A 25,955-nucleotide genomic window follows, 5' to 3' on the forward strand; every position below is an offset into this window, starting at 1 on the left:
TATTGACTCACTGGTATTCACTGCAGCATATTATTCTGTAAAACAGACTTTTGAGTTTAAAAAATTGTTAGCTGATCTGCTTGGGAATTCCATTTGCTGGTTGGCCAGAAGGATACCACCTTTGATGACAGGCATTTCAGAGGCAGCCTATGTTCCTCTAGCAGTTGACTGTGACCTGGGTTGGTAGACTTACTGAGGACCTCTTTGCAAGACAGTTGCCAATACTTTTTGTACCATTTGGATATAACTATTCCTATTTCCATTCTTAATCGGTTTTTTCTGATTTCCATTAAAAAAACCGAAGATCTATGCTTTTTTCCTTTTATATTCAAACATTATGGAAGTATATAAAATACAAAAGTCCCAGGAATCCTCATTAGGATTGCTGTGTCCCCTTACAGTTTTTTCCTCTAGTAACAGCAACACATTTTTGTATATGTATTAGTGTATACAGACCATTCTTCAATTTTTCTCCCACTTCAGATTTTATTTTAGAGGACTTTCCTTGTAAGTGTATAGGAGTAGTTTATTCTCTTGAATTGCTGCATGGTGTTTCTTTGTATGGATATATTAATAATTTATTTAATTTGTTGCTGGGCATTTGGGTTGCTTCCCAGTTTTTCACTAATGCTGACAATGTTGCAAATGAACTTTCTTATATATATCTTTGTAACCTTGTGTATTTCTGTAGGATAAAGTTTCTAGTGGAATTATTGAGTCAAAGTGTGCCTGAGGCAAGTTTTTAGTCTTGAAATTTTTTAGTAATCCATTTAATATTATCATAGAAAACGTTTTTCTGTTATTGTCCCTCTTACATTTTCAGTCCATAGCATCAAATTATATAACAGTGTTGTGAGAGATGGCGGAAAACTTGAGAAGACAATGTGGAGAATTATATGTGACACTAGAAGTTTTCATGGAGTAGCAAGATATTAAAGCCATAGTTTGAAGAATGTAGATCTGGACTAATTATTTACAGAAATAGTCATCATAAGGGAAAAGAAAGATGAACAACTATCACCTTCCATATTGCCCAGTGCCCACGCAACCTCTGATGCTCTGATTGTAAGAAATAGAAAAAGGAATCTCTTTTAATTTTTTCTGTTAGATTTTCTGTTCTCTCAAGTATATTTTACTCTCAGTCTCAGTTCTGAATTTTTTCCCCATGTTACAAATATCTATGATTAATTCTTAAGGGAGAGAAAAGATGTTGCGAGAGATCATTCTAAGGAGGTAGGACAAATCTGGAGCTATGTGTACTTGTTGGAGAAGAAAGGAGTCCTGGTGAAGATACCTGTGGATACCTTCTTTAATCATCGGAGGCTTACCATTTCCTAGCCTCTTTTCTCATCTATAAAACAAGACGGTAGATGATTGCTCAGTTCCCTTTCATGTCTTCCATTTTGCGTATGGATGGTGATCAAGGAAAAGCTACGAATGAGCACAGCTCTGTGTAAAGAGCACCCTGAGGAGCTGAAAGTGTACCTTAAGAAGCTAGAAGGAAAGGTCCAGTGTTATTCTCTTGGGGAGGGGCAGCTCTTCCTCAGAAGATGTCTGGTTAAGCCGCCTGTTTGCCTTATCTCAGAATAGAAACACTGGTGATAATCTGATAGGCATATTCTGCAGTGCAAACCTCCTGATGAGTTAAATGCCCTTTAATTTTCATGTCTCCAGAGTTCACCTCAACAGGGAGACGCCATGGGAGAGCTGGATTGACTGCCTTTCACAGTATTCCCCACATTAGTGCTAGTTTGTGTTTGTCCATCTCTGTCTCTCTCAGATTATCTCCTGCTGCATACTACGCCCAGAGGATGATCCAGTATCTCTCACGGAGAGACAGTATTCGCCAGCGCTCCATGCGCTACCAACAGAACCGTCTCCGTTCTTCCACCTCCTCCTCTTCCTCAGACAACCAGGGTCCATCAGTAGAGGGAACCGACTTGGAATTTGAGGACTTTGAGTAAGTACATACTCAGCTTGCTTTCTTCCCTCTCCTCTCAAGCTTGGAGTGCTTCCAAGTTGCCCACTGTTGGAGCTGCAATGGTGGATGTTCTTGCTCCCAACTCCTCAGTATTTATTTATGAGTAACAGGATGGGGCGAGGGACAGAAGGTTAAGATGCCCAGAGCACTCCCACCTCTGGCAGTTGCTTTGCTGATTCACTGGCGCGCGAGGAGACTGCCCACTGGGCCCCAGGCCAGATTGTGAGAGGATGCTGCTCCTCAGGCAACATTTTTATTTCCCTTTTGCATGTACAGTGACCATGGAAAGCTTCTCATGGACTGTCTTTACCACATCAGGGAGGCTGGAGGGTTGCTGCTTTTTCTCCTAAGCAGAGTAGCTGTGGAGATGTCTTCATTCTGAAATACTTGGATTTCCCTAAGAGGTGGATTTTCTGTCTTAGTGCCCTAATCAGACTGACTCCTTTAAGATCTTACTCCATTGCCTAAACTTTTTCGGTCTCCCTACTCCTACCCCCGATTCAGGAACCTTAAAAAGTTGTCTGTCAAATTAATGTGGTGGGTTGAGAAGTGATTTCTTGGCTTCTTTGGACTTTTTTGAGTGGTCAGCAGGGAGAACCGTGGGAGGATGCACTAAAGGAGCAGGGTCAGCCCTAGAATTTAAGGTAGCCAATCTTTTTTTTTTTTTTTTTTTTTTGAGATGGAGTCTCACTCTGTTGCCCAGACTGGAGTGCAGTGGCACAATCTCGGCTCACTGCAAGCTGCACCTCCTGGGTTCACACCATTCTTCTGCTTCAGCCTCCCGAGTAGCTGGGACTACAGGCGCCTGCCACCACTCCTGGCTAATTTTTTTTTTTTTGTATTTTTAGTAGAGATGGGGTTTCACCGTGTTAGCCAGGATGGTCTTGATCTCCTGACCTTGTGATCTGCCCGCCTCAGCCTCCCAAAGTGCTGGGATTATAGGCGTGAGCAACCGTGCCCAGCCTAAGCTAGCCAATCTTATTTATTTGCTGGGTTTTGCATTCTCTCACCTGCTGCTTCTGACCTTTCTAGCCATTCATTGTGTTTCTTTCCATCCTGAAACTGAGCTTTTATGGCCTGTATCAAATTGGACATTTGGCTCGTTTTGATTCCTTATATTTTGGTGTTGTCAAACATAAAAGCAAGAGAGAAGGAAGGGCGGCATTGTTTCTTCCTCCTTTTTCGCTGGCATTTGTAAAAGAGGACAGCCTGTCAGTCATTTCTTCCCTGCCTTCCATCTTGACGTAGCGGGGTCAGGTTTGGGGCCTTAAGAGTTCTCATCTCCCCCTCAGCCTTCTTCCTTAACTGAATGGCTAGTTCCGCACAAGTCATCTTTCAACAAAGCTTTTTAATGTGTTTAAGAAACCTCTTTGCCAGAAAGCACTAGGAAAGTGGGAACAACCTTTGTACCAATTTGCCTTCTCGATGCTGTCATTAAACACACTAGCATTTGTACTCTTAGAAGCAAAAGGAAAACTAAGTGGGAGGTTTATTTGTCTGAGAAAGATGTAAATGTGAAAGAAATGCAGGGATGGCCTGAAGCAGCAGTGGTGTGGCAAATGGAGCAGAGGTCATGGTTCTCTCTTGTCAACTGCAGGAGAAGAGCAGAGCTACCTTCTGTCAGCTTGCTCCTTCTCCCTTCTGTCCACTCTAGGGTGAGGTGGATTTATATATCAGCAGTGAAGGAAATGGAGTGTCTGTTCCCTTAGCCAGGCAGACACTTGTAGTGAAATATGTTCTCCTGTAGATATTATGGTTTTTCCAGCACCAGGGTCTATTCAGGGAAGCAGTTGAAACATACATGCCAAGGCTGCTGGCACTTAGGGCTGCTGAAAAGCCTGGGTGACTTTCTCTCAGTAATGCTGTGGAGCCCTGGGAGTCGGTGTTGTGGATTGCCTAGCCCTCTCTATGCACGCCTGGGAGGCTGTGTTATCTCTTTGCAGTGGTGAAATGTGGGGCTCATGCCTTCAAGCTGTATCTTGCCTCGTGACTTGTCCTTCACAAGGGAGTTCTGGATTAGTTTAAAATGTTCTGTTCTTGTCTTACCTTCCCTTTCTTCTGCTACCACCTCCTCTCTCTCTCCCCTTCCTTCCCCCTCGATTTTCCTGTGTCAGACTGCCTCCTCCTTATGCTCCCCCCAGCCCACCTGTGCACTCTCCCCCACCCCTCCCCTGGCTTTAGCATGACCTGAATTTACATTTCCTTCTTCACCTTTCGTGCACTGACTTACTGTTTTTTTCTTAGGGGGTCTTATATTGCTCCCTGGTTAGTAACAATGGACGAAGTTCTCTAATACTCCTTGGAATGTCCCTCCTGGGGTGTTTGCCTTTCTTTTTGGGCTGATGTAGACCAGAATCTTGTTTTTAATAGCAGCTGTGGATAAGTCACCTCAACATTAGTAGTCCAGGTCTTCTAGTAAAGGATGTTGCTGGCTGGTTGAAACTGTTTATTTTTTCCTCTGTCTCCTTCCCTGCCCACCGCCCTCTACTGTAAACTGAATGCTGCTTGTGGTTGCTCCTGTTCTCTGAGTATCTATGTGCTCTATGAGGAAGGAGAATAACAAAGAATAACAAGGAATAACAAATACCAGCACATTTTAATTTTTCTGCCCCAATCTTTTACCTTGGCTTTGGTAACTAGAAGGAAAGTTAGAGGCACGTGCAGTCACAATTTATACTTTTTCAGGTACAGAGAGACACGTAAGGTAGATATGGCGGGAAATCCTCCTAACAATTAGGTTACCATTAAGGCAGATTGTTCCTCAGTTTGGTATCCTCACCTTCTCAGCACTTCATGCTCTTGCCTTTGCTGCCTCACTTTGATGACTTCTCTGTCTGTTTGCTAAGTCATAGATCATTTTGTCATTTTTGGGCTCGTCACATCCAGGTGTACAGTATTCTCAGAAAACCAAGGGAGCCATTACTCAGTCCATCTTTTGTGGTTCTCTTCCATTTGACCAAATCGGATATGTCTAAGGTTAGAGGACAGGAGCAAGCATATTTAGTGTCTTGAGTTTCATTGTCTGCTGATTTAAAAACCTTTGAAAATTATGTACAACCATTTTTGAGCCTTTCCAAGAGCTTGCTATGGAGCAAGACCATTGAGATTTATCTCTTGGGAGGGTGGCTGTGGAGGCTGGTCAGCATCAGGTTAAATTTTCTGTTCTTTTGTGATCTGGATGAATGACCATCTTCCCAGGCAGGCTTCCTCTCCTGCCATTCATCTCTGTCTACAGCAAGGATTGAGACTGCAGGGTCCCTGTGTTTATCAGACTGCACAAACAGGACATCCAGAAACCTGCTGTCAGCAGGTCTCTCGTGAAGCCCTCAGCAGCTGTCTTTGCATAAAGATGTTCATAAGGAGGGTGAAGGTGTGGCTGCCCATGACATTGCTGTCTGTCTGCTTTCAAGCCCAGACCACCTACTAGAATGGATATGGCAAATAAGCATAAAGCAGACTTCCATTTTCATGTTTTCCATCCCTTTGGAAAGAGAGAGGGGGCTTTTATAAAGCCCAGGTTAAGTGCTGTGGCCCGTAGTTGTAAGTCCTACAGAAGAGGTGGTGTGTGTGCTTTATGACTATTATTCCAGGTATTCTTGCCCCCTTACTCATTTTATTTGTTAATCTAAATGTAATTATAATTCCAGAACCCTCCCTAGCCCATATTCCTGCCCTTCCTGCCTCTTTTTGTAGCTGCTTTGCTTTCTGAGACACAGGGATACTGTAGCAAAGACTTTGCTAATGACGGTCAGACTAGAGAAGCTGCAGATTAGATCAGTCACAAATATCTCCATCGTATATACCAGCCACTGGATAATTACATTCAGCTTCTTGAAAACTGTTGCTAGAGCCGGGTGTGGCGGCTCACACCTGTAATCCCAGCACTTTGGGAGGCCGAAACAGGAGGATTACTTGAGCCCAGGACTTTAAGACCAGCCTGGGCAACGTAGTGAGATCCCCATTTGTATTAAACAAACAAAAGACTGTTCCTGGCACAGAAGTCTCTCATTCACAATTTTGACACATGGGCTGTACTTTGGATTTCTGCCTGGAAAAAACATCTCAATGAGAATTCTGGTCTTTTAGCCTTAAGATGAATTCTCTTTAGGTCTATTAATTTATTTTCTTAACTCTTCTAATTAATTTGCTTATATTTGGGTCCTTTTTTCCCAGAAGTCCACATTGTTTTTTTGTTTTTTGTTTGTTTGTTTTTGAGACAGAGTCTTGCTCTGTCACCCAGGCTGGAGTACAGTGGCGTGATCTTGGCTCACTGCAAGCTCCACCTCCCTGGGTTCACGCCATTCTCCTGCCTCAGCCTCCCGAGTAGCTGGACTACAGGCGCCTGCAACCCCGTCCAGCTAATTTTTTGTATTTTCAGTAGAGACAGGGTTTTACCATGTTAGCCAGGATGGTCTCAATCTCCTGACTTCGTGATCTGCCCGCCAAAGTATTGGGATTACAGGCGTGAGCCACAGCGCCTGACCAGAAGTCTACATTGTGACCAAATATAGGCACACTTTGTTTTATTGTGCTTGGCTTTTTTTGCACTTTGCAGGTATTGTGTTTTTGACAAATTGAAGGTTTGTGGCAACCCGGCATTGAGCAGTTGGCACCATTTTTCCAACAGCATGTGCTCATTTTGTGTCTCTGTCACACTGGTAATTCTTGCAGTATTTCAGATGTTTTCATTATTACTGTATCTGTTATGGTGACCTGCGGTCAGTGATCTATTGTAATTGTTTTGGGGCACTATGAACCACACTCATATAAGACAACAAGCTTAATTGTAAATGTTGTATATATTTTGACTGCTCCACTGACTGGCGATTCCCCCATCTCTCTTCCTCTCCTTGGGCCTTCCTATTCCCTGATACACAGCAATATTGAAATTAGGCCATTTAATATCCCTACAGTGACCTCTGTATGTTCAAGAAAAAGGAAGAGTCGCACATCTCTCACTTTATGTTAAAAGCTATAAATGATTAGCGAGCAAGACATGTTGAAAGTTGAGATAGGCCAAAAGCTAGTCCTCTTGTGCTATAAACGGCCAAGGTATGAACACAAAGCAGAAATTCTTAAGGAAATTAAAAGGTCTACTCCAGCAAAGCAATCTTACTGCTGATATGGAGAAAGTTTTAGTGGTCTGGATAGAAAATCAAACTAGCCACAACATTCCCTTAGCTGAACCCTAATCGAGAGCAAGTCCCTAACTCTTTTCACTTCTCTGACAACTGAGAGAGGTAAGAAGCTGCAGAAGAAAAGCTGGAATCTAGTGGAGGTTGGTTCGTGAAGTTTAAGGGAAGAAGCTGTTTCTATTAACATAAAAGCACAAGGAGAAACAGCAAGTGCTGATGGAGAAGCTGCAGCAAGTTATCCAGAAGATCTAGCTGAGATCATTGATGAAGGTGTCTACATTAAACAACAGATTTTCAACACAGATGAAACAGCCTTCTATTGGGAGAATATGTTATCTAGGATTTTCATAGCTAGAGAGAAGTCAATGCTTGGCTTCAAAGCTTCAAAGGACAGGCTGATGCTCTTGTTAGGGTCTAATGCTGCTGGTGACTTTAAGTTGAAGCCAGTAGTCATTTACCAGTTTGAAAATCCTAAGGCCCTGAAGAATGATGCTAAGTCTACTCTGGCTGTGCTCTGTAAATGGAACAAAGCCTAGATGACAGCACATCTGTTTAATAGCATGGTTTACTGAATATTTTAAGCCCATGGTTGAGACCTACTGCTCAGAAATAAAGATTCTTTTAAAAATATAACTACTGTGTTGATGCAAACCTCTGGTCCCAGCTACTCAGGAGGCTAAGGTGGGAAGATTGCTCAAACCTTGGAGGTCAAGCATGCAGTGAGCTGCAGTCATGCCTCTGCACTCCAGCCTGGGCAACACAGCAAGACCCTTTCTCAAAATAAATAAAAATAAACAAATATAATGTAACTGGTCACTTACAATGCACCTGGTCACCAGGACCTCTGATGGAGATGTATAAGGAGATTAATGTTATTCTCATGCCTAGTAACACAACATCCATTCTGCAGCCCATGGCTCCAGAAGTAATTTTGATTTTCAAGTCTTATTCTTTAAGAAATAAGGCTGGCCAGGTGTGGTGGCTCACACCTGTAATCCCATCACTTTGGGAGGCCAAGGTGGGTAGATCACCTGAGGTCAGGAGTTCGAGATCAGCCTAGTCAACATGGCAAAACCCTGTCTCTACTAAAAATACAAAAATTAGCCAGGCGTGGTGGCACACACCTGTAGTCCCAGCTACTCAGGAGGCTGAGGCGGGAGAATTGCTTGAACCTGGGAAGTGGAGATTGCAGTGAGCCAGGGTGGTGCCACTGCACTCCAGCCTGTGTGACAGAGTGAGATTCTGTCTCAAAAAAAAAAAAAAAAAGAAAGAAGGCCATAGTGCTATTGATAGTGATTCCACTTATGAATCTGGGCAAAGTAAATTGAAACAACCTGGAAAGGATTTGCAATTCTAGTTGCCATTAAGAGTTTTGGCAATTCATGGGAGGAGGCAGAAATATCAACATGATATAGCGTATGGAAAAAGTTGATTCCAGCCTTCATGAATGACTTTCACAGATTCAAGACTGTAGTGAAGGAAGTAACTGCAGATGTGGTAGAAATAGCAAGATAATGAGAATTAGAAGTGGAGCCTGGAGATGTGACTGAATTATTGCAATCCCATGATAAAACTTGGTGTGGTGGCTCATGCCTATAATCCCAGCATTTTGGGAGTCCGGGGCAGGCGGATCATCTGAGGTCAGGAGTTTGAGACCAGCCTGGCCAACATGGTGAAACCTTGTTTCTACTAAAAATACAGAAACTAGTTGGGCGTGGTGCAGGCACCTGTAATCCCAGCTACTCGGGAGGCTGAGGCAGGAGAATCGCTTGAACCTGGGAGGTGGAGGTTACAGTGAGCCAATATCACGCCACTGCACACCAGCCTGGGTGATTAAGTGAGACTCTGTCTCAAAAAAAAAAAAACTTGAATGGGGCCAGGTATGGTGGCTCACACCTGTAATCCCAGAGCTTTAGGAGACTGAGGTGAGAGGATTGCTTGAGTCCAAGAGTTCAAGACCAGCCTGGGCAACATGGTGAAACCTCCTGTCTCTACCAAAAAAAAAAAAATTAGCTGGGCGTGGCGGTGCGTGCCTATATTGCCAGCTACTGAGGCTGAGGTAGGAGAAACACTTGAGCCTGAGTGGTTGAGGCTACAGTGAGCTGAGATCGCGCCACTGCCTGGGTGACAGAGCAAGACCTTGTCTTAAAAAAAAAAGAAAGAAAAAAAGAACAAAGGCTGGGCGTGGTGGCTCACGCCTGTAATCACAGTGCTTTGGGAGGCTGAGGCGGGGGGGATCACCTGAGGTCTGGAGTTCAAGACTAGCCTGACCAACATAGGGAAACCCTGTCTCTACTAAAAATACAAAATTAGCCAGGAGTGGTGGTACATGCCTGTAATCCCAGCTACTTGGGAGGCTGAGGCAGGAGAATTGCTTGAACTCGGGAGGCAGATGTTGCAGTGAGCTGAGATCGCACCATTGCACTCCAGCGTGGGCAACAAGCAAAACTCCGTCTCAAAAAAAAAAAAAAAAAAACCACCAAAAGACAAAATCTTGAATGGATGAGGAGTTATTTCCTGTAGATAAGCAGAGAAAGTGGTTTCTTTTTAAAATTATTTAAAAATTTTTATTCTCAGCATAGACACCTTGAGGAAGTAGTTTTTTAAGGATGGAATCTATTTGTGGTGAAGATGCTATAAACATTGTTAAAATGTCAACAAAGGATTTAGAATATTCCATAAACTTAGTTGATAAAGGGCTTGAGAAAATTAACTCCAATTTTGAAAGCAGTTGTGCTGTGGTTAAAACGCTATCACGTGCTGCAAAGAAATCTTTTATGAAAGGAAGAGTCAATCGATGCAGCAAAACTTCATTGTTGCCTTATTTTCAGAAATTGCCACAGCCACTCCAGCCTTCAGCAACCATCATTCTGATCAGTCAGCAGTCATCAACATTGAGGCAGAACCCTCCACCATCAAAAATATTACAACTCACTGAAGGCTCAGATGATCGTTAGTGTTTTTTAAAGCAATAAAGTATTTTTTTTTTTTGAGACGGAGTCTTGCTCTGTTGCCCAGGCTGAAGTGCAGTGGCGTGATCTCCACTTACTGCAACCTCCGCCTCCCAGGTTCACATCATTCTCCTGCCTCAGCCTCCTGAGTAGCTGGGACTACAGGCACCCACAACCCCGCCTAGCTAATTTTTTGTATTTTAGTAGAGACAGGGCTTCACCGTGTTAGTCAGGATGGTCTCGATCTCCTGACCTCGTGATCCGCCCTTCTCAGCCTCCCAAAGTGCTGGGATTACAGGCGTGAGCCATTGCACCTGGCGCAATAAAGTATTTTTAATTAAGGTATGTGCATTGTTTTTTAAGACATAATGCTGTTACATACCCAGTAGTCTATAGTATAAACGTAGCTTTTATATGTACTAGGAAACCAAAAATTCATGTGGCTTGCTTTATTGCAGTATTTGCTTTAAATTGTGGTGGTCTGGAACCACACCTGCAATATCTTCAAGGTATGCCTGTGTGCAAAAATGTCTACTTGTATGACAATTATTTCCGGGAGCGAGAGATAGGTGCTGGTTCCTTAGTTTGGCATGATATATTCTGGAAATACCACATGCATATGTACACGAGTTTCATGCAACAAGAGATTCTCCTTTTATGTTCCCCTTGCTAAATAATCTTCTGGCAAACAAGTCATTGAAAGGTCTTCTTGGTGTATGATGTGGCTGAGGAAAGTTCTGAAGGCTGTTACTCAGCTCTGCCATCTGATTGGATGTGGCTTAGGGGAAGTTGCTTGCCTTTAGTTCACAACAATTTTTTTTTTTTTTTTTGAGACTCAGTTTCGCTCTGTTGCCCAGGCTGGAGAGCAGTGGTGTGCAGTTCAAGCAGCCTTGAACTTTTGGGCTCAAGGGATCCTCCTGCCTCAGCCTCCTGAGTAGCTGAGACTATAGGCATGGACCACCACGCCCATCTAATTTTTTTTTTTTTTGGGAGGGGGTGGAGACAGGGTCTTACTATGTTGCATAGGCTGATCTCGAGCTCCTGAGCTCAAGCAATCCTCCTGCCTTTGCTTCCCAAAGTGCTGGCATTACAGGCATGAGCCGCCACATCTGGCCCACAATTTAATATTCTTCATCTGCCCCTTTGATATAACTGAAAAATCTAGTTGAGTCATGGCAAAGAAGATATGTTAGAACCTAGATAATACCATTCTTATCAGGTGATAGTCCTGATGATTCATGTATTTCAAGTTCTGACTAGAATTCTGCTCTCTCTCCTGAGCTGGGAATTTCTAGGACTTCTGTAGGAATCAGTGACTACTCTCTAATAACAAATATATAATTTGAACCCAAGGAAGGGAGGGTAACTTTTGGCAACTGAAATCGTCAGAGAGGGATGGGATATTGTCTACTTCATTTTGAAATGGAGTTCCCTTTGTCTTTTCCTTTGACTTACGAGCCACAGACTCTTTAATATTAGCAGTGCAAGAGGAACGCTGAGGAAACACACTGTAAAGTTACTCTCTTTGTAGACTGGAACCTGCTTAAAGCAGTTGGGAATCAGCCAGCCATCTACATTTATTGAGTGGTGGTATTATACAAAATTAGTTCTTAATGTGGAACGAGACAAAAACTTCTCCACCTGTAGTCCCAGCTACTCAAGAGGCTGAGGCAGGAGAATTGCTTGAACCTGAGAGGCAGAGATTGCAGTGAGCCGAGATTACGCCACTGCACTCCAGCCTGGGAGTGCAGTGAAAATTTTTATTTTCATAAAAAAATTTTTTAAAAAAGAAAGAAAATGACCTGGGGAGAGATAAAAACCTCTCTTCTTATTTTCCAGATAATTTTTGTAGTGCTTGAATGTTTTTATTAAGTGGCTTAGAAAAGAGGTGTAAGTCTTAAAATAGGGTCATTCTTTAGGTATACTTAGGAGAAAGGCAAGTACAGTAATTTCTCTTTGGAAACTGTAACGTAAGCGAAACTACTATAATGAAACCAATTTTACCCTAGGCTAATTGATATGAACAAGAGTTAAGTTCCTGTGACATATTTCTGGCTACACAAACGTCACCAAGCATCTAAATAAAGACCCAAAAGACTTCTTATATTAAACATTGAAATAAATGTGAGCTGTATGTACATCTAAGAAAGATTAATAAAAATATAATTATTTGATTTTTGGTGAATCAGTGAGTGACAGCGGTCAATGTGGGGTGAGGTAAATCAAGGAATAGATGTTTGCAAAGTGAAAATTGTGAGGAACACGTCCTGCCACCATGTAGTTAAAACATAAACAGGAACAAATATGGTGAGCGCCCTGAGACTTAGTACTGCATCATTATTGTTGTGCATCTATACGATTATTGTATGCTTTACATATTTTTACATTATTTTATATTCATTTATTTATTTTCCAACGTGCTTATTCCCATTCTGGCTCACAGGTGGCTGGAGCCTATCCTGGCAGCTCAGGGTGCACAGGACAGGATGCCATTCTATCACAGGGTGCACTCACGCACACACCCACGCCCAGTCAGACTGAGGCAGTCTAGATACACCAATTCATCTAATGTGCACATCTTTGGGATGTGAGAGGAAACCGGAATGCCTGGAGAAAACCCACACAGACATGGGGAAGTGTGCAAACTCAACACAGACAGTGGCCATGGCCAGGAATTGATTTTTTTTCCCTCATCAGCATACAAAACAACATTTAATGAAACAACATTATTTGAGTACCAACTGTAAATGCATGGTCATAGAAACATTAAACAGCATGGAATATTTGGGGAATTGCTTTGTTGATAGGTGTGGCTGGACTGTAAAGTTCAAGATGTATAGCAGATGAGCCCCTAGAGTGGAGCTAGATCTTTGTCTTGCATGCCTTGCAGAGGAGGTGGACTTTATCCCATAGGCAAGAGGAAGTCATTGAAGCGTTTAAGTTATAGAATAGCGTCAAGTTTTACATAAGTATCTTAAAAGATAGACTGTAATACGTTACCACTAAAATACTAGGAGAGCATTGTATAAAGGGAGAGAGTATTTGGGGAGAGGTGAGAGAGCTTCATGGATTTGAGCTGGGTGTTGAAGACTGCATAAAACTGTGAGAGAGGAATTGATATGGATGATGGGTATAGGCAAGGAGATTCTAGATAAAGGGAGTAGCTTAAGCAAAAGCCTAGAGACAGGAGATTTACAGGGCTTATTCAGGGACCCTGAATAGATCTGTGGCTAGAGCTATGGAGTGTTTGTGATATGAGAGAGACATCAGAAAGCCCTGAACTCTGGATGGCCTGGAATGCCTGGCTGAGAAGTTTGGACTTTGTCTCGGGCCAGCCATCATCCAATATGTATTTTAGGCAGCTAACTCTGATAGCATTGGTTAAGGTGACCTAAAGTGACAAGTGTACTGATGCCGAAGAACCAGTTAAAAAGCAGTGGGCATAGTACAGGTGAGGATATCTGAGGGTTGCATTGTAAGTATTGATTTCTGAGGGCTCGATGTTTTCTAAGTGTGGAGCCTGTTTGTGAATGTTTTGGGGGAATGAGCTTCCTGAAAGCACAGCCATCTTTTCTTGTCAAAAAAAAACACAAAAAAACAAAAAAACAATTGCTATCTAAATCCTTTTTTACTCTTAGTGGATCCAATTTTGAACTAAATTTATAAGTTCGCAATCACTGCTTCTTAGAACAGCAGTGATTGGCATTGAGATCACTTGTCAATGCCTGCTGGCCCCACAGCCTGACAGCTATTGTCTAGGGAATAGTCCTGGGTTCTAGTCTTGGCTGAGGCTGTGATTTATTATCTGATCTTGAGCAGGCCCCTTTTCCATCCTAGGCCCCAGTGTCTGATATGTAAAATGAGATTAGATAATCTCTGATTCTTGTAGCTTTAAGCTTCTTGGATCTTTGTTGGAGTTAACTATCTTAGAAAAATTTCCCCTGTCTGCCGGGGGCGGTGGCTTATGCCTGTAATCCCAGTTCTTTGGAGGCCGAAGCAGGTGGATCACGTCAGGAGTTCAAGACCAGCCTGGCCAAGATGGTGAAACCCCGTCTGTCTAAAAATATAAAAATTAGCTGGGCGTGGTGGCAGGCGCCTGTAAATCCAGCTACTCAGGAGGCTGAGGCAGAGAATTGCTTGAACCCAGGAGGCGGAGGTTGCAGTGAACTGAGATTGTACCACTGCACTCCAGCCTGGGTGACAGAGTGTAAGACTCCATCTCAAAAGAAAAAAAAAAGAAAAAGAAAAAGAAAAATTTCCCGTGTAGTACGCAGAAGTGCAATAATGAAAAGTCTCAGAAAAGTAAGGGACCTTCCTGAGGATTAAGAATAGGCTATATGGTACCTGTCGAACCTCAGTGTATTTGTAAAATACATACTTAACCTGAATTCTAGCTCTTACTGAGGACTTTGATTTATTGCTTAAAAATGTGTAATATTGCTTAGCAACTTTAGAATTAATACTTTATAATTCTAGAATTAGAATTACTGGGCAAGTAAAATACATATGAATATTTCTTAAGAGGAGTGAAGAAGAAGAGAAAGAAAATGGAACACGTCTGGATTGTGCCTGGGCTTAGAATGGGAAAATACAGCAGGAAAGAATTAAGCAGTGGGGGTTTGGGGGAGGAAGACATAACCCTTAGATTTATATGCTTATTTTTTAACATAAAATGCACAATAGGAATGTGGATTTGCATAATGTAGGCAGATGAAATTAAAAGGTAACATAAGGGAGGAGAGGAATTTGTAAATGGTAATTATCTCTTATATTACCATTCCTTGGAGAAAAATGAAGGCTCTGTAGTTCCAGGAGACCTATGCTATTAGCTATATTCCCTATGAATGATATGAGCTGGGGCTGTGCCTTTCTTCCAGAAATTAAAGCCCTTGCGTATGTGCACAGTCATTGAAAGTAGAGACTGGGGCCTCAGTTTCTAACCAACAGCACTCCATTAAGGAAAGGAGTTGGCCAAGATCACTGTGCTCTCCAGGGATAGGAATACCAACTAGGTCTTCTGTTGTCTGGAGATTGAGTAGAAACAGAGCAGCATAGGGAAACAAAAAGTTTTTTAATAGTCTAATTGTCAGCAAAGTCTACTGTATACTGTCAAGAGGACAGTGGCCTTTTGAGCTTTTTGCTGCAAGAGCTTCATTTATAAAGGCCCAAGTCAGAGCTATTTGTCACTGAGGAGCAATGACAACCTGACTGTCTGGTCAGGATTCAGACAGCAGTCTGTAGGTGCATTTTTCATTCCTTCAAATTACAGCCTGTCTTCGAGGCAATTAATCCTAGACGTTTAGCAAAAGAGCTGCTGCTGTGTTTCTCCCTTGTTCTGGAATACATCTTCTTGTATTCAGCACTTGTTTTGGATACTTGATTGTTTGAAGGGTGTTTTTTTCTGGTAAAATCTTTGATAAGAAAGTATTTTTCCCCCTACTTCTTCCGAAATACCCCTCTGAGAGTTAATCAGAGATGCACAGAGTTCAACAACTGGGAAAGCCATTAATAACCCAGCCAGCTTCTATCCTGCTGGCTCAAAGTCAGCTTCTGGCTGTTGGAATTGATGAGGGTTTCTCTGGTGTTTCCCTGAAAAGTATTCCTCCTGTGTTGGAGGAGCAATACCAACATATTTGTGTACTCTGTTCTTCACACTTTTAAGTCACTACCCTTGGAAAGGGTGTTGGCTATGTCGTCAGACCCCGGTATTTAGCACCCTTCATTGTTCCTAAACTGTCTCTCTGGGTCTGCCTTTCTCTCACTTTTCATCTGGCAAATATCTTCTAATTCACTCATATTCAGTCTCTGCTTGCCTGACCAAATTTGTCTCCTTCTATCTCATAGAGCTTTGGCTTGATGTCGACCTTGTGTCAGCACTGAAATGAGTGGCAGATTTCCGTGTAGTTTTCTAAATATATCATTATTTTAAGTACTTTTAATTCCTTTGCTCTTTTGTTTGGAACTTATTCCTCTCCCTTCAGTTTTTCCCCTAAATATCCCATGCATTGAAATTTCTTTTCCCACCTCAACCCATTATCTCTGAATCTTCCCCTCTTTCTGGACTATAGAATCTAGAGAGTCATCAGTTACTGTTTCTGCCTTTAGTTATTTGGAGCTGTGCCTTTGGTCCGGGATTTCTGTGTACCAATACTAAAACTGAAGGCCTTTTCCCCTCTTCTTGTCAAACTTATCCTTTTGTAGTATATTCTGACCTTTACCACCTTACCCATTCTGGTATTCAAGGTTTAACCTGCTCAGTAAATGTTTGAGCTGGTTTGGTTATAGGCTGTTTTATCCTAGAGGTCTGTGGATTCTTTTCTCCCATAGGCAGCATCTCATACAGTGTTTAGTATGTTTCACATTTTCCTGGTCATGCTGGGTCCTCTCCTGTCATTTCTCCTTCAGAGTTCTCAACACTTGGAATTTGAAATCTTCTCTACCTTGTATTGAGATGACATTTAGCTCTTATTTCTCCATTCTTAGCCAAGATGTTAAATAAGCTGAGGACCAGCATGAGCACCTCCCCTTAACATGTTGCCTCTTTTATGGTGCCTCATGTAACCTTCAGTCTGAGACTGTGTGTATTTGGGTCAGCTGATCTCATTCTTGTTTTCCTCTATATATCCTCCAGTAATCTCTAAACACTATAAAGCCATTATCTCTGACTGTATTTTGCACCCTCTCTTTTCCATCAGTTTTTAAAAATGTTGGTAAAATACACATAAAAATTATCATCTTAACCCCTTCACTTTATTTTTTTATTTTATTTTATTTGTTTTTGAGACAGAGTCTCACTTTGTCGCCCAGGCTGGAATGCAGTGGCGCACTCTTGGCTCACTGCAATCTCCACCTCCCAGTTCAAGCGATTCTTGTGTCTTAACCTCCCGAGTAGCTGAGATTACAGGTGCTCGCCACTACGTCTGGATAATTTTTGTATTTTTAGTAGAGATGAGATTTCACCATGTTGACCAGACTGGTCTCAAACTTCTGACTTCAAGTGATCCGCCCACCTCAGCCTCCCAAAGTGCTGGGATTATAGGCGTGAGGCACCGCACTCAGCCCCCTTCCCTTTTTTTTAAATGAAGGGATAAGCTAAATCAGAAAGAAATTATTTTTAGGTTTTAATAGCAACAAAAAGATGCTTGTGACCTACGTTGTACGGGCCCATATTTTACTCAGCCTTGGAGTTTGCCCCTTTTTCTCTGTTGTCTTGTTGTGTTCTTTCACCAAGCTCTGTGTTACCTTTGGGCACTGGCAGCGGCTCAGTACTATCCAGTGCACTGGCTTCCCCTTCCCTGCTCTTCAGCCCTTCTAACGAGAGATAGATTCGTGTTTGTTGTCCAGAAGGAGGTGAATCTTTGAACCTTGCAGGAGCAAATTGTCAGCTCTGTAATGTGATTCTGGGAAGGCCAGCTCTCTCTCATGGGTGTGGAATAATTGGATTTGCCCCATGATGCTTCTTTTCTAGCTTCGTTTTCTATTTTTTGTTTTATTTTATTTTATTTGAGACAGAGTTTTAATCTTGTCGCCCAGGCTGGAGTGCAAAGGTGCAATCTCAACTCACTGCAACCTCCACCTCCTGGGTTCAAGCGATTCTCCTGCCTTGGCCTCCGAAGTAGGTGAGATTACACGCATGCAACATTGTGCCTGGCTAATTTTTTTTTTTTTTTTAGTATAGACAGTGTTTCATCATGTTGGCCAGGCTGGTCTCGAACTCCTGACCCTAGGTGGGCCTCCCAGGGTGTTGGGATTACAGGCATGAGCCACTGTGCCTGGTCTGTTTTCTTTCTTTCTTTCTTTCTTTTTTTTTTTAAAGAGATGAGAGTCTCTTGTTGCCCAGGCTGACCTTGAACTCCTGGACTCAAGCAATCCTCCCACCTCAGCCTCCCAGGTAACTGAGACTAGAGGAGCACACCACTCTGCCCAGCTAGTTTTTTTATATTTTTGAGGCTTAGAGGCCTCCACCCTTTCCCCCGGTTAGGATCCTTTTTAACTTCAAAATATTTTCTAACTCCTCTTATGATAATTAGTTGTACTTTTAGTACTAATTGATAAGTGAAATATACAATAATGAAAAGCTATCATGAATTCAGTTGTACTTTTAAATGAATTCATAATTTATCACAACAGTAGTATATTTGAAAAATAATAGTATGCTTAATTTGGAAACTATCTTATTTGTTTGGTATTCAGCTACTCCTCTGTGTACATGTATAATTTGTGGGCTCCCCAGTAACTGCAGTCTGCTGGTTAGGAACTCCTGATTCCATTATTCTTTTTAACCCCGCTTTTACATTCCATATAGTCTTAACTCTTTCTCCTTGCCCCTCCTTTCATCTGCAGAGTTTCAGGTCAAAGGAGTAAGATACGTTAAGGAACACAGTGTGCGCTTTCTCTTTTGGGAAAATAAAAATCAAATACTTTCAATGGATCAGCTTCCAATATCCCTGGTATTGATTTGTCTCTTAATGCTCGGCAGCCAATTCTACCAAGATATAAAAAACCATCATAGGCTTTTGTTTCTGGCTTGTGAAGTTCCCAGTGGTCCACTTAAAAGCCAAGTGTTGCCTTAGCTTTGGTTTCAGGGCCAGTTTGAAGATTATCTCATTGATTTGAAGATAATCCAAAGGGAGAATTCAGAAAGTATCCCAAATCAAGCTCTCAAAGGTTCATTTATTTTGCGGAGTTGGTTAAGCAGCTAATTAACTGCTCTGTCCAGCCAGTGCCCTTTGGCTTATTGTTCCTTTGATGTACTGGAAACTAAAACATGTGAAGCTCCTTTCCTCTTTTCTTGCAGGAAGCAGTGAAGTGTAGTGGGAAGATCTAGGGCTTCAAAGTCCAATCTTCCTTGAATCCTGCCTTAACCACTTACTAGTTATGTGACCTTAGTATTTACCTCTCTGGTCTTTCGTCCACTTCTCTGTAAAATAGTAGTAATACTTCGTGGCCTAGCTAGAAGAATTAAATGGGATAACATATCAATAACCTTTGTATTGGAACCTAGCAGATACTTAATAAATGGCAGTTATTACTATTGCATGAACTGTTAACAATCTGTAAAGAAAACACCCAGACTTTGTATTCAAATGACCTAACATAGGATTGCATTTTCTAATATTCTTCACCATTGACAGTCTGTAAAAGAAGGTACTGTCTTTTACTTGTGCGTTTTTTTTTTTTTCTTTTACCTATCACTGATTTTTCCACATGGAAGACCTAAACATTTCATTTGAAGATAACCATTTGCCAAATGAAATGGGTGGGAGAATTTTTCTTCCTTTAAGACCTCCTCCCACAGCAGGTGTCTGGATAACAAGTAAAATAATAATAAATAATGTAAGACAACCCCCAAGACACATTTTTCTTGCACCTTTCAGTATAGAAAAAGTTTATATATATCCATTCCAAATCCTAACATCTAAATGTGGCTTCAGTTTGAGATGCTAAGGGACCACATTAACTCAAGAAAAATCCTCCTCATTCCTGAGCTGTTGGTAAATGCTCATAAATCTCTCAGTTGAGGTTCTCCAGAAATATGTTTTATTAATATGCCACCTAATTAGTGAGCAGCCAGATGACAAATTTCTGTGGGGTCCTCTTCTAAGTGTAAGAATGTCATTTTGGGGATGTTTCCTTTTTGGGCTGGTGGGTACTTCTTTCTTAGTGACTCTCTTATGTGTAGTCTTTTTGTTTTTTTCAGGGACAATGGTGACAGATCCAGGCACCGAGCTCCACGCAATGCCCGGATGTCCGCACCTTCGCTTGGACGCTTTGTCCCAAGGTAAGAACCGAGTTGCTGGCAACAGAGGGAGCCTTCGTTAGAGCCTAGGATTTAGTTTTAAATTTACTTTCTGGTCTTTGGATTGTCCATATCTGGCATTGTTTCCTAGTGGGCCTACAGTCCAGCCCTGCTGTCTAAACTCTTGACGGATGATGGTTAGCCACATTCGAAAGAGATGAAAAAGTGGTGCTGGGAGAATCCTGTTTAAGAACAGAAGTGTTGGGGGAACTTTAGAAGGAAGGGCAGAAAAGGATAGATACAAATCTGTGGAAGGACCAATCTTGGAAGATTCTGTTCCTTTCTGGGCATCTGTGGATTCAGTGGGTCCCTTCGCCTAGATTTTTCAGTGTAGGTAGGTAGTATCTCCTTTGTTTCGTGGTAGTCTTTAGTCAGCTTTTCACATGTGATTCCTTCTTGTAGGCGTTTCTTGCTGCCTGAGTACTTGCCTTATGCTGGGATTTTTCATGAACGTGGACAGCCTGGCTTGGCTACTCACTCTTCTGTTAACAGGGTCCTGGCAGGTAAGGAAATATTTGGCTTTTGAAAATGTGAAGGGGCAAGGAGCCAGATAAAGCTTCTCCCTCCTTTACCTATGTTGATGTGATGGTGTCTTGGCATCTGTCTGAAAATTCTATTTTGGGGTCCTGGTTTGATATTCTGTTCCTTACTTCAAGGCAGGAAATGGCAGGGTTGAAGAAAAATGTTTCTCTTACCCTCTTTCACTTTCCCCAGACCTTTTTTTTTCTTTTAAATTATTTGTTTAAACCATTTGTTTCTTAATCCAGCAATTAAATTCTGGCTATGCTTTTAATTGAAAGATAAAGGTGCCGTGTTTATGTTTCGGTTGGTGAGATACTCATGAGCCAGATCCTGTGATTTAATTAGGAGCTTAGTGCATACCTCTCCACTCCTTTGGTACTGCCAGCATGTGGAATTTCCAGGCACTGGTGAATCTTCTGAGGAAGGAGAACAGGGAGACACCCTTGGAGCTGGCTCAGAAATCGCCACAGAATAGAAAATGGGCTAGGCAAGCCCCACTGAAGCAGTTTTATTATTTATTTACTTATTTATTTTTGAGACAGCGTCTCACCCTATCGCCCAGACTGGAGTGCAGTGGCGCGATCTTGGCTCACTGCAACCTCCGCCTCGCGGGTTCAAGCAATTCTCCTGCCTCGGCCTCCCGAGTAGCTGGGACTACAGGGGCGTGCCACCATGCCCGGCTAATTTTTTGTATTTTTAGCAGAGACGGGGTTTCAACCTGTTAGCCAGGATGATCTCAATCACCTGACTTCGTGATCTGCCCGCCTCGGCCTCCCAAAGTGCTGAGATTACAGGCATGAGCCACTGTGGCTGGCCAGCAGTTTTATGATGGTTGAATAGTTTAGTGACAGATGTTTTTGGGCTGTGAGGCATGACGTGACTGTGTTCTGAGACGTGGTGTGTGCTGTTGCTTCTGGTCAGTCTCTAGAGAAGGAAGTAAAGCAGAATTCCATTTTTATATGTGGCAAAGGTTGTTTCCCCGTCACAGTCTTTTCCCCCCTCCCTCCCACCTCCACTGCCGACTTATAAATTTATGAATGCAAATGCATAAAAGGTATAAAAAGCCACATTTAGAGATATCTTTAATAAGCATCTTTATTAAAAGTTTTTAAATGGCATTCTGTTTTGGAGAATCTGGGCCATGTGATAGTTAAAGCTGGGGAGGGATCTACTGAGGCAGTGTCACTGTACTGCGATAATGTTACAAGTTTTATCTTATGATTTCTAACCAAGCTGCTGTGACAGCATCAGGGCCATGGGATCTGGCCTTTCCTAAATAGTGTGTTTGATCCAACATCAATGCTCAGAAATTCCAGAAACCTCAGTGGTTTCTCTGTCAGACACCAGGACTTCATAGGCTCTGGCCTGGCAGGAGAGCAGACTACACCACAGTCTCCTGACAGCCTCATATGAGGAGGCTCTGGCCCTAGTTGTAAAACAGATGCTGTGGCCCGTGCTTCTCCTTGCCTGGCACTTCTGTGTGACTTAACTGAAGGCACGTGAAAGCTTTTCACTGGCAGATAATCACTTGCTGCCAGACAATACTCCAGAGCTCTTCTCCACCCTTCTTTGTTCCAGACATCTGCCTCCACCGCCCCATACACCTCCTGCTTCTCTGCTGTCGGCAGATCTCTGTTTCCTTGGCATTTAGCTTTGGGGGAACAGCTGTATGTTGTTTTTTTTTCTGCCTTGCCTCCAAGACCTCCTTATCTCAGTTTCCTGTTTCCTACTTTATGCCTAGTGGTCTGACCCCAAATGGCCTAATTACACTTATGGATACCTTTGAATATAGGGGCTGTGTTCCAGTGGGCAGCTGTTTACAGATGTGAAATCTGCTGAGAAAATCTATGAAAGGATGCAGAATGCCATTAGGAGAAGGAACCCCAGACTCCCTAGAACCTCACTCTTGAGTTAGATTAGCAGATGGTTTCCATTCACCATTAAACTAGTTTCTATCAGTTTTTCAAAATACATATTACAGAATGTTTATTTATCATTCGTTGATATTTTGATGTCCCTCCAGATTCTATTGGCAGTTGTATCATTTTTCTTGTCTTGAGAAAATTCCAGTAATAATAATACAGCAACAAAAGCCTAACATTTATTGAGCATTTGCTATATACTAGGGAGTGTTTTAAGTGCTTTACACATATTTCATTTCTGTCTTGCAGTAGTCATATGAGATAGGTGCGATTACTTAATTAACAGTGGAGGAAACTGAATCCCAAGGGCTAATATGCCCAGAGTGATGCAGCTAAGAAGTAGAAGAATAGAACCAGTGGACTCTAAACCACCTTCCTGATCTGCCTCCTCAGAGTTATTTTAAAGGACAAAGCATTAAAATCTCCTTCTTTTTCCTAGGACTTTATAAGAGGGAGAGCGCTCCCAGGGAACTCAGTGTTTTTCTTGTTTAATTCTTCTTTTTAAATGGTTCTTAGACATAGGTTTTTATGATCCAGTGGTGCTTGCTGAGGAAAATCTTATTATGTAACCGATCTTTTCCTGAGCTCTCTTGCCCTCCTGGATACAGATGTTTTGCTTTTTATTAAACTTGTGATCATGTAATTGAGCTGCTATAATAATAGCTTTCAGAGTGAAAGAGCAATTGGCCTTTTAGCAGTAAGCACTCCCAGTTTTCCTGGAAAAGCACTCTGTCTTGTATGATTGGAATGAGATTGTAATGGTCCGAGAACAATTACATTTAGCAGACATTTGTTCTACAGCTGTCATATGCCAGGCACTGTTCTAGGCTACTACAGTGAATAAGACAGACTATGATCCCTGCCTTCCTGTAGCTCCAAGTCTAGGTGGTTAGCCATGACTCAGTCTTACTCCAAACATAAGTGGAACTTTTGCATGGTGAATGGCTTTTTGCAGGGATGAAGCTTGGAGGGACAAAGCAGACACACACCTGCAGTTTTAGAGGGTGTGACTAGTACTATAGTGCCAAAAGAGTCTTTAGTAGACCCTAAGCAAAGCCATTCAGAATCATCAACAAAAATGGGTTTGTGGAAAATCAAGATCTGTTCTATTTCCTCCCACAAGAGACTAAAAGCAATAATAGAAAATAGAAGCTTCTGTAGAAAAGTGTTATAAAGTGACGAGTAAGTTATTGCAAAAAGAATTTTAAAAATATTAAAAAATAAAAAAAGTGTTTGGATAGTCTATTAATTTCATCTCTTCTCCCTTATCTTGGTGCCTTTACCTGCAATTCTGTAGGTTCCTGGTAGCCTCCAATTGGTCATCAACCCAGGCCTTTCCCTATCTTCAGCAACACAAATTCTAGAGCCATACTTAAAGAGCTGTAAATACATGTAAAGCTATTGCAGTTCTACCAGGTAAAATTTTGGGAGAACATGCAAAAGTCTGAGGAGCTCCCCCTGCTGACATTGTAGCAGACCACTAACTCTGTGTAGTCACAGCAACTGAAATGATGGAAATGAAGCTAATGAGTGCCTACTGTGGACCAGGTACTGTCTTCCCACATTATCTCTTTTCATCTTTGCAACAACCCTGTGAGGTAGGTGGTAGCATTTCCATTCTGTAGGGAAGAAAACTGAGACTTAGAAAGTTATGTCACTTGCCCAATATCACACTGTGAGAGGCTGACCTGGAACTTTAAACCGGGTCTTCCTGACTCTTAGAAGAGTTCTCTTCTGTCGTCTGTGCTGTTTTGTTTGAGTTCAAGTAGGGAGTATCTGCCAAAAGGTTCTTAAGCTTATAATATTTTTCTGCATGTTTGAGGCCTCATAAAAGTGAAATAAGAAGCTTGGCATTTGACAGCTTCCTGGTAATTACTGGAAGAACAAAAAACTTCTGAGGAATAGGGGCCTGGGTAATGTAGGGTATTAGTTGTCTGTCCTGCATAATCTTTTTGACTTTCATCCTAATGAGCATCTGCTCCCAGCAGATGTGGACCTGATATACTTAATTTACTTAATTTACTATTTTGATTGAAATCAATGGGAAGTGTCAGGGTTTTCTTGCTCCTAGCCACAGGTCATTAGGGCCTGGTCCAGTGTCTTGAGCAAGAGATGGCTTTGTGCCCAGTTATCCTAATTTTTCTTATGACTTCTCCTTCTTCTCTTTAAATATAAAAAAAAGAAAAACTTTTTACTGAACAGTGTCACTTCTCAGTATGACTTCTTTGACCTATTAAGTTTTGGGGAGTATGTTGTTGAATTTTCCCATATTTTGAATTTCCCAAATTTCCTTCTGTTGTTGATTTCTTATTTAATTTGATTGTGGTCTAAGAACATACTTTGTGTGATTTTATTCATTTTAATTGTATTGGAACTTGTTTTATGGCTTAGTATATAGGCTGTTCTAGAGAGTGTTACCCATGTGCTTGGGAAGAATGTGTATTCTGCTGTTACTTGAGTGTCCTGTAGATGCCAGTTAAATCTACTTGGTTGATAGCATTATTCCAGCTTTGTATATCCTTGCTGATTTTCTATCTAGTTCTATCTATTATTGAGAGTGGGTATTGAAATTTATTATTATTGAATTGTGTATTCTTCCGTTCAATTTTGTCAGGTGTTTTTTTTGTTTTGTTTTGTTTTGTTTTTGAGACAGAGTCTCGCTCTGTTGCCCAGGCTGGAGTGCACTGATGTAGTGTCAGCTCACTGCACCCTCTGCCTCCTGGGTTCAAGCGATTCTCCTGCCTCAGCCTCCCGAGTAACTGGGATTACAGGTGCATGCCATCAGGCCTGGCTAATTTTTGTGTTTTTAGTAGAGATGGGGTTTTACCATATTGGCCAGGTTGGTCTTAAGCTCCTAATCTCAAGGGATCTACCTGTCTCAGCCTCCCAAAGTGCTGGAATTACAGGTGTGAGCCACTGCGCCCAGCCCAATTTTGTCAGTTTTTGATTAATATATTTTGTGACTTTGTCATTAGGTGCACATATGTCTATGATTGATATGTGTTCCTGATGAATTAACTATTTTACCATTGTCCCTCTCTCTCTAGTAATATTTTTTGTCTTAAAGTCAATTTTTTCTTATATTAATATAGCTACTCCAGCTCTTCTATGGTTGTTGATTACATGACATATCATTTTCTATCCTTTTACTTTCAACCTGTTTAGCTCTTTGAATCTGAAGTGTGTATCTGGTAGAAAACATGAGTGGAGCTTGTTTTTTATTTAGTCTGACAAGCTCTGCTTTTCGATTGTTTAGTCCATTCACATTTAATATTATTGATATAGCTGGGTTTTTGTCTGCCATTTTACTGTTTGTTTTCTGAATTTCTAATGTTTTTCTTCCTCTATTCCTTCTTTACATTTGTATTAAATGGATATCATCTAATGTGTCTTTTAAATTCCTTTTTTGATTTTTGAGTGTATTTTTTATGAGGATCAATTTCCAATTTATTCAGACTTAATTCTGGTAAGATACAGAAACATTTTTCACTATATATTGTTCCCCTGTGGCTCCATTCCCTTCTACCTTATTTGTGCTGTTATGTATATATTAATATTACACCTATATATATTACAAACCCAACAATGTGGTGTTAACTTATTGATTGATACAATATTTTCTCAGGCATCCTTCTGTTTGTTGCC

At 41.6% G+C, this 25,955-nt stretch overlaps 1 protein-coding gene across 9 annotated transcripts in view; it reads left to right on the forward strand.

Moving 5' to 3' along the window:
• AMBRA1 (autophagy and beclin 1 regulator 1) overlaps positions 1 to 25,955 on the forward strand; it is a 218,057-nt gene that overhangs the window by 99,593 nt on the left and 92,509 nt on the right. For 6 of the 9 annotated variants that reach the window (XM_050757527.1, XM_050757526.1, XM_050757525.1 and 3 more), the window contains 3 exons: positions 1,781 to 1,960; positions 19,768 to 19,848; positions 20,269 to 20,369. In XM_050757527.1, coding sequence (XP_050613484.1) covers positions 1,781 to 1,960; positions 19,768 to 19,848; positions 20,269 to 20,369 — 362 coding nt within the window. The remainder of the gene's footprint in view (positions 1 to 1,780; positions 1,961 to 19,767; positions 19,849 to 20,268; positions 20,370 to 25,955) is intronic. The other 3 variants (XM_050757529.1, XM_050757530.1, XM_050757534.1) reach the window with 1 other exon arrangement.

Source organism: Macaca thibetana, chromosome 14 (genome assembly GCF_024542745.1).
Source record: "Macaca thibetana thibetana isolate TM-01 chromosome 14, ASM2454274v1, whole genome shotgun sequence".
Lineage (NCBI taxonomy): Eukaryota > Metazoa > Chordata > Mammalia > Primates > Cercopithecidae > Macaca > Macaca thibetana.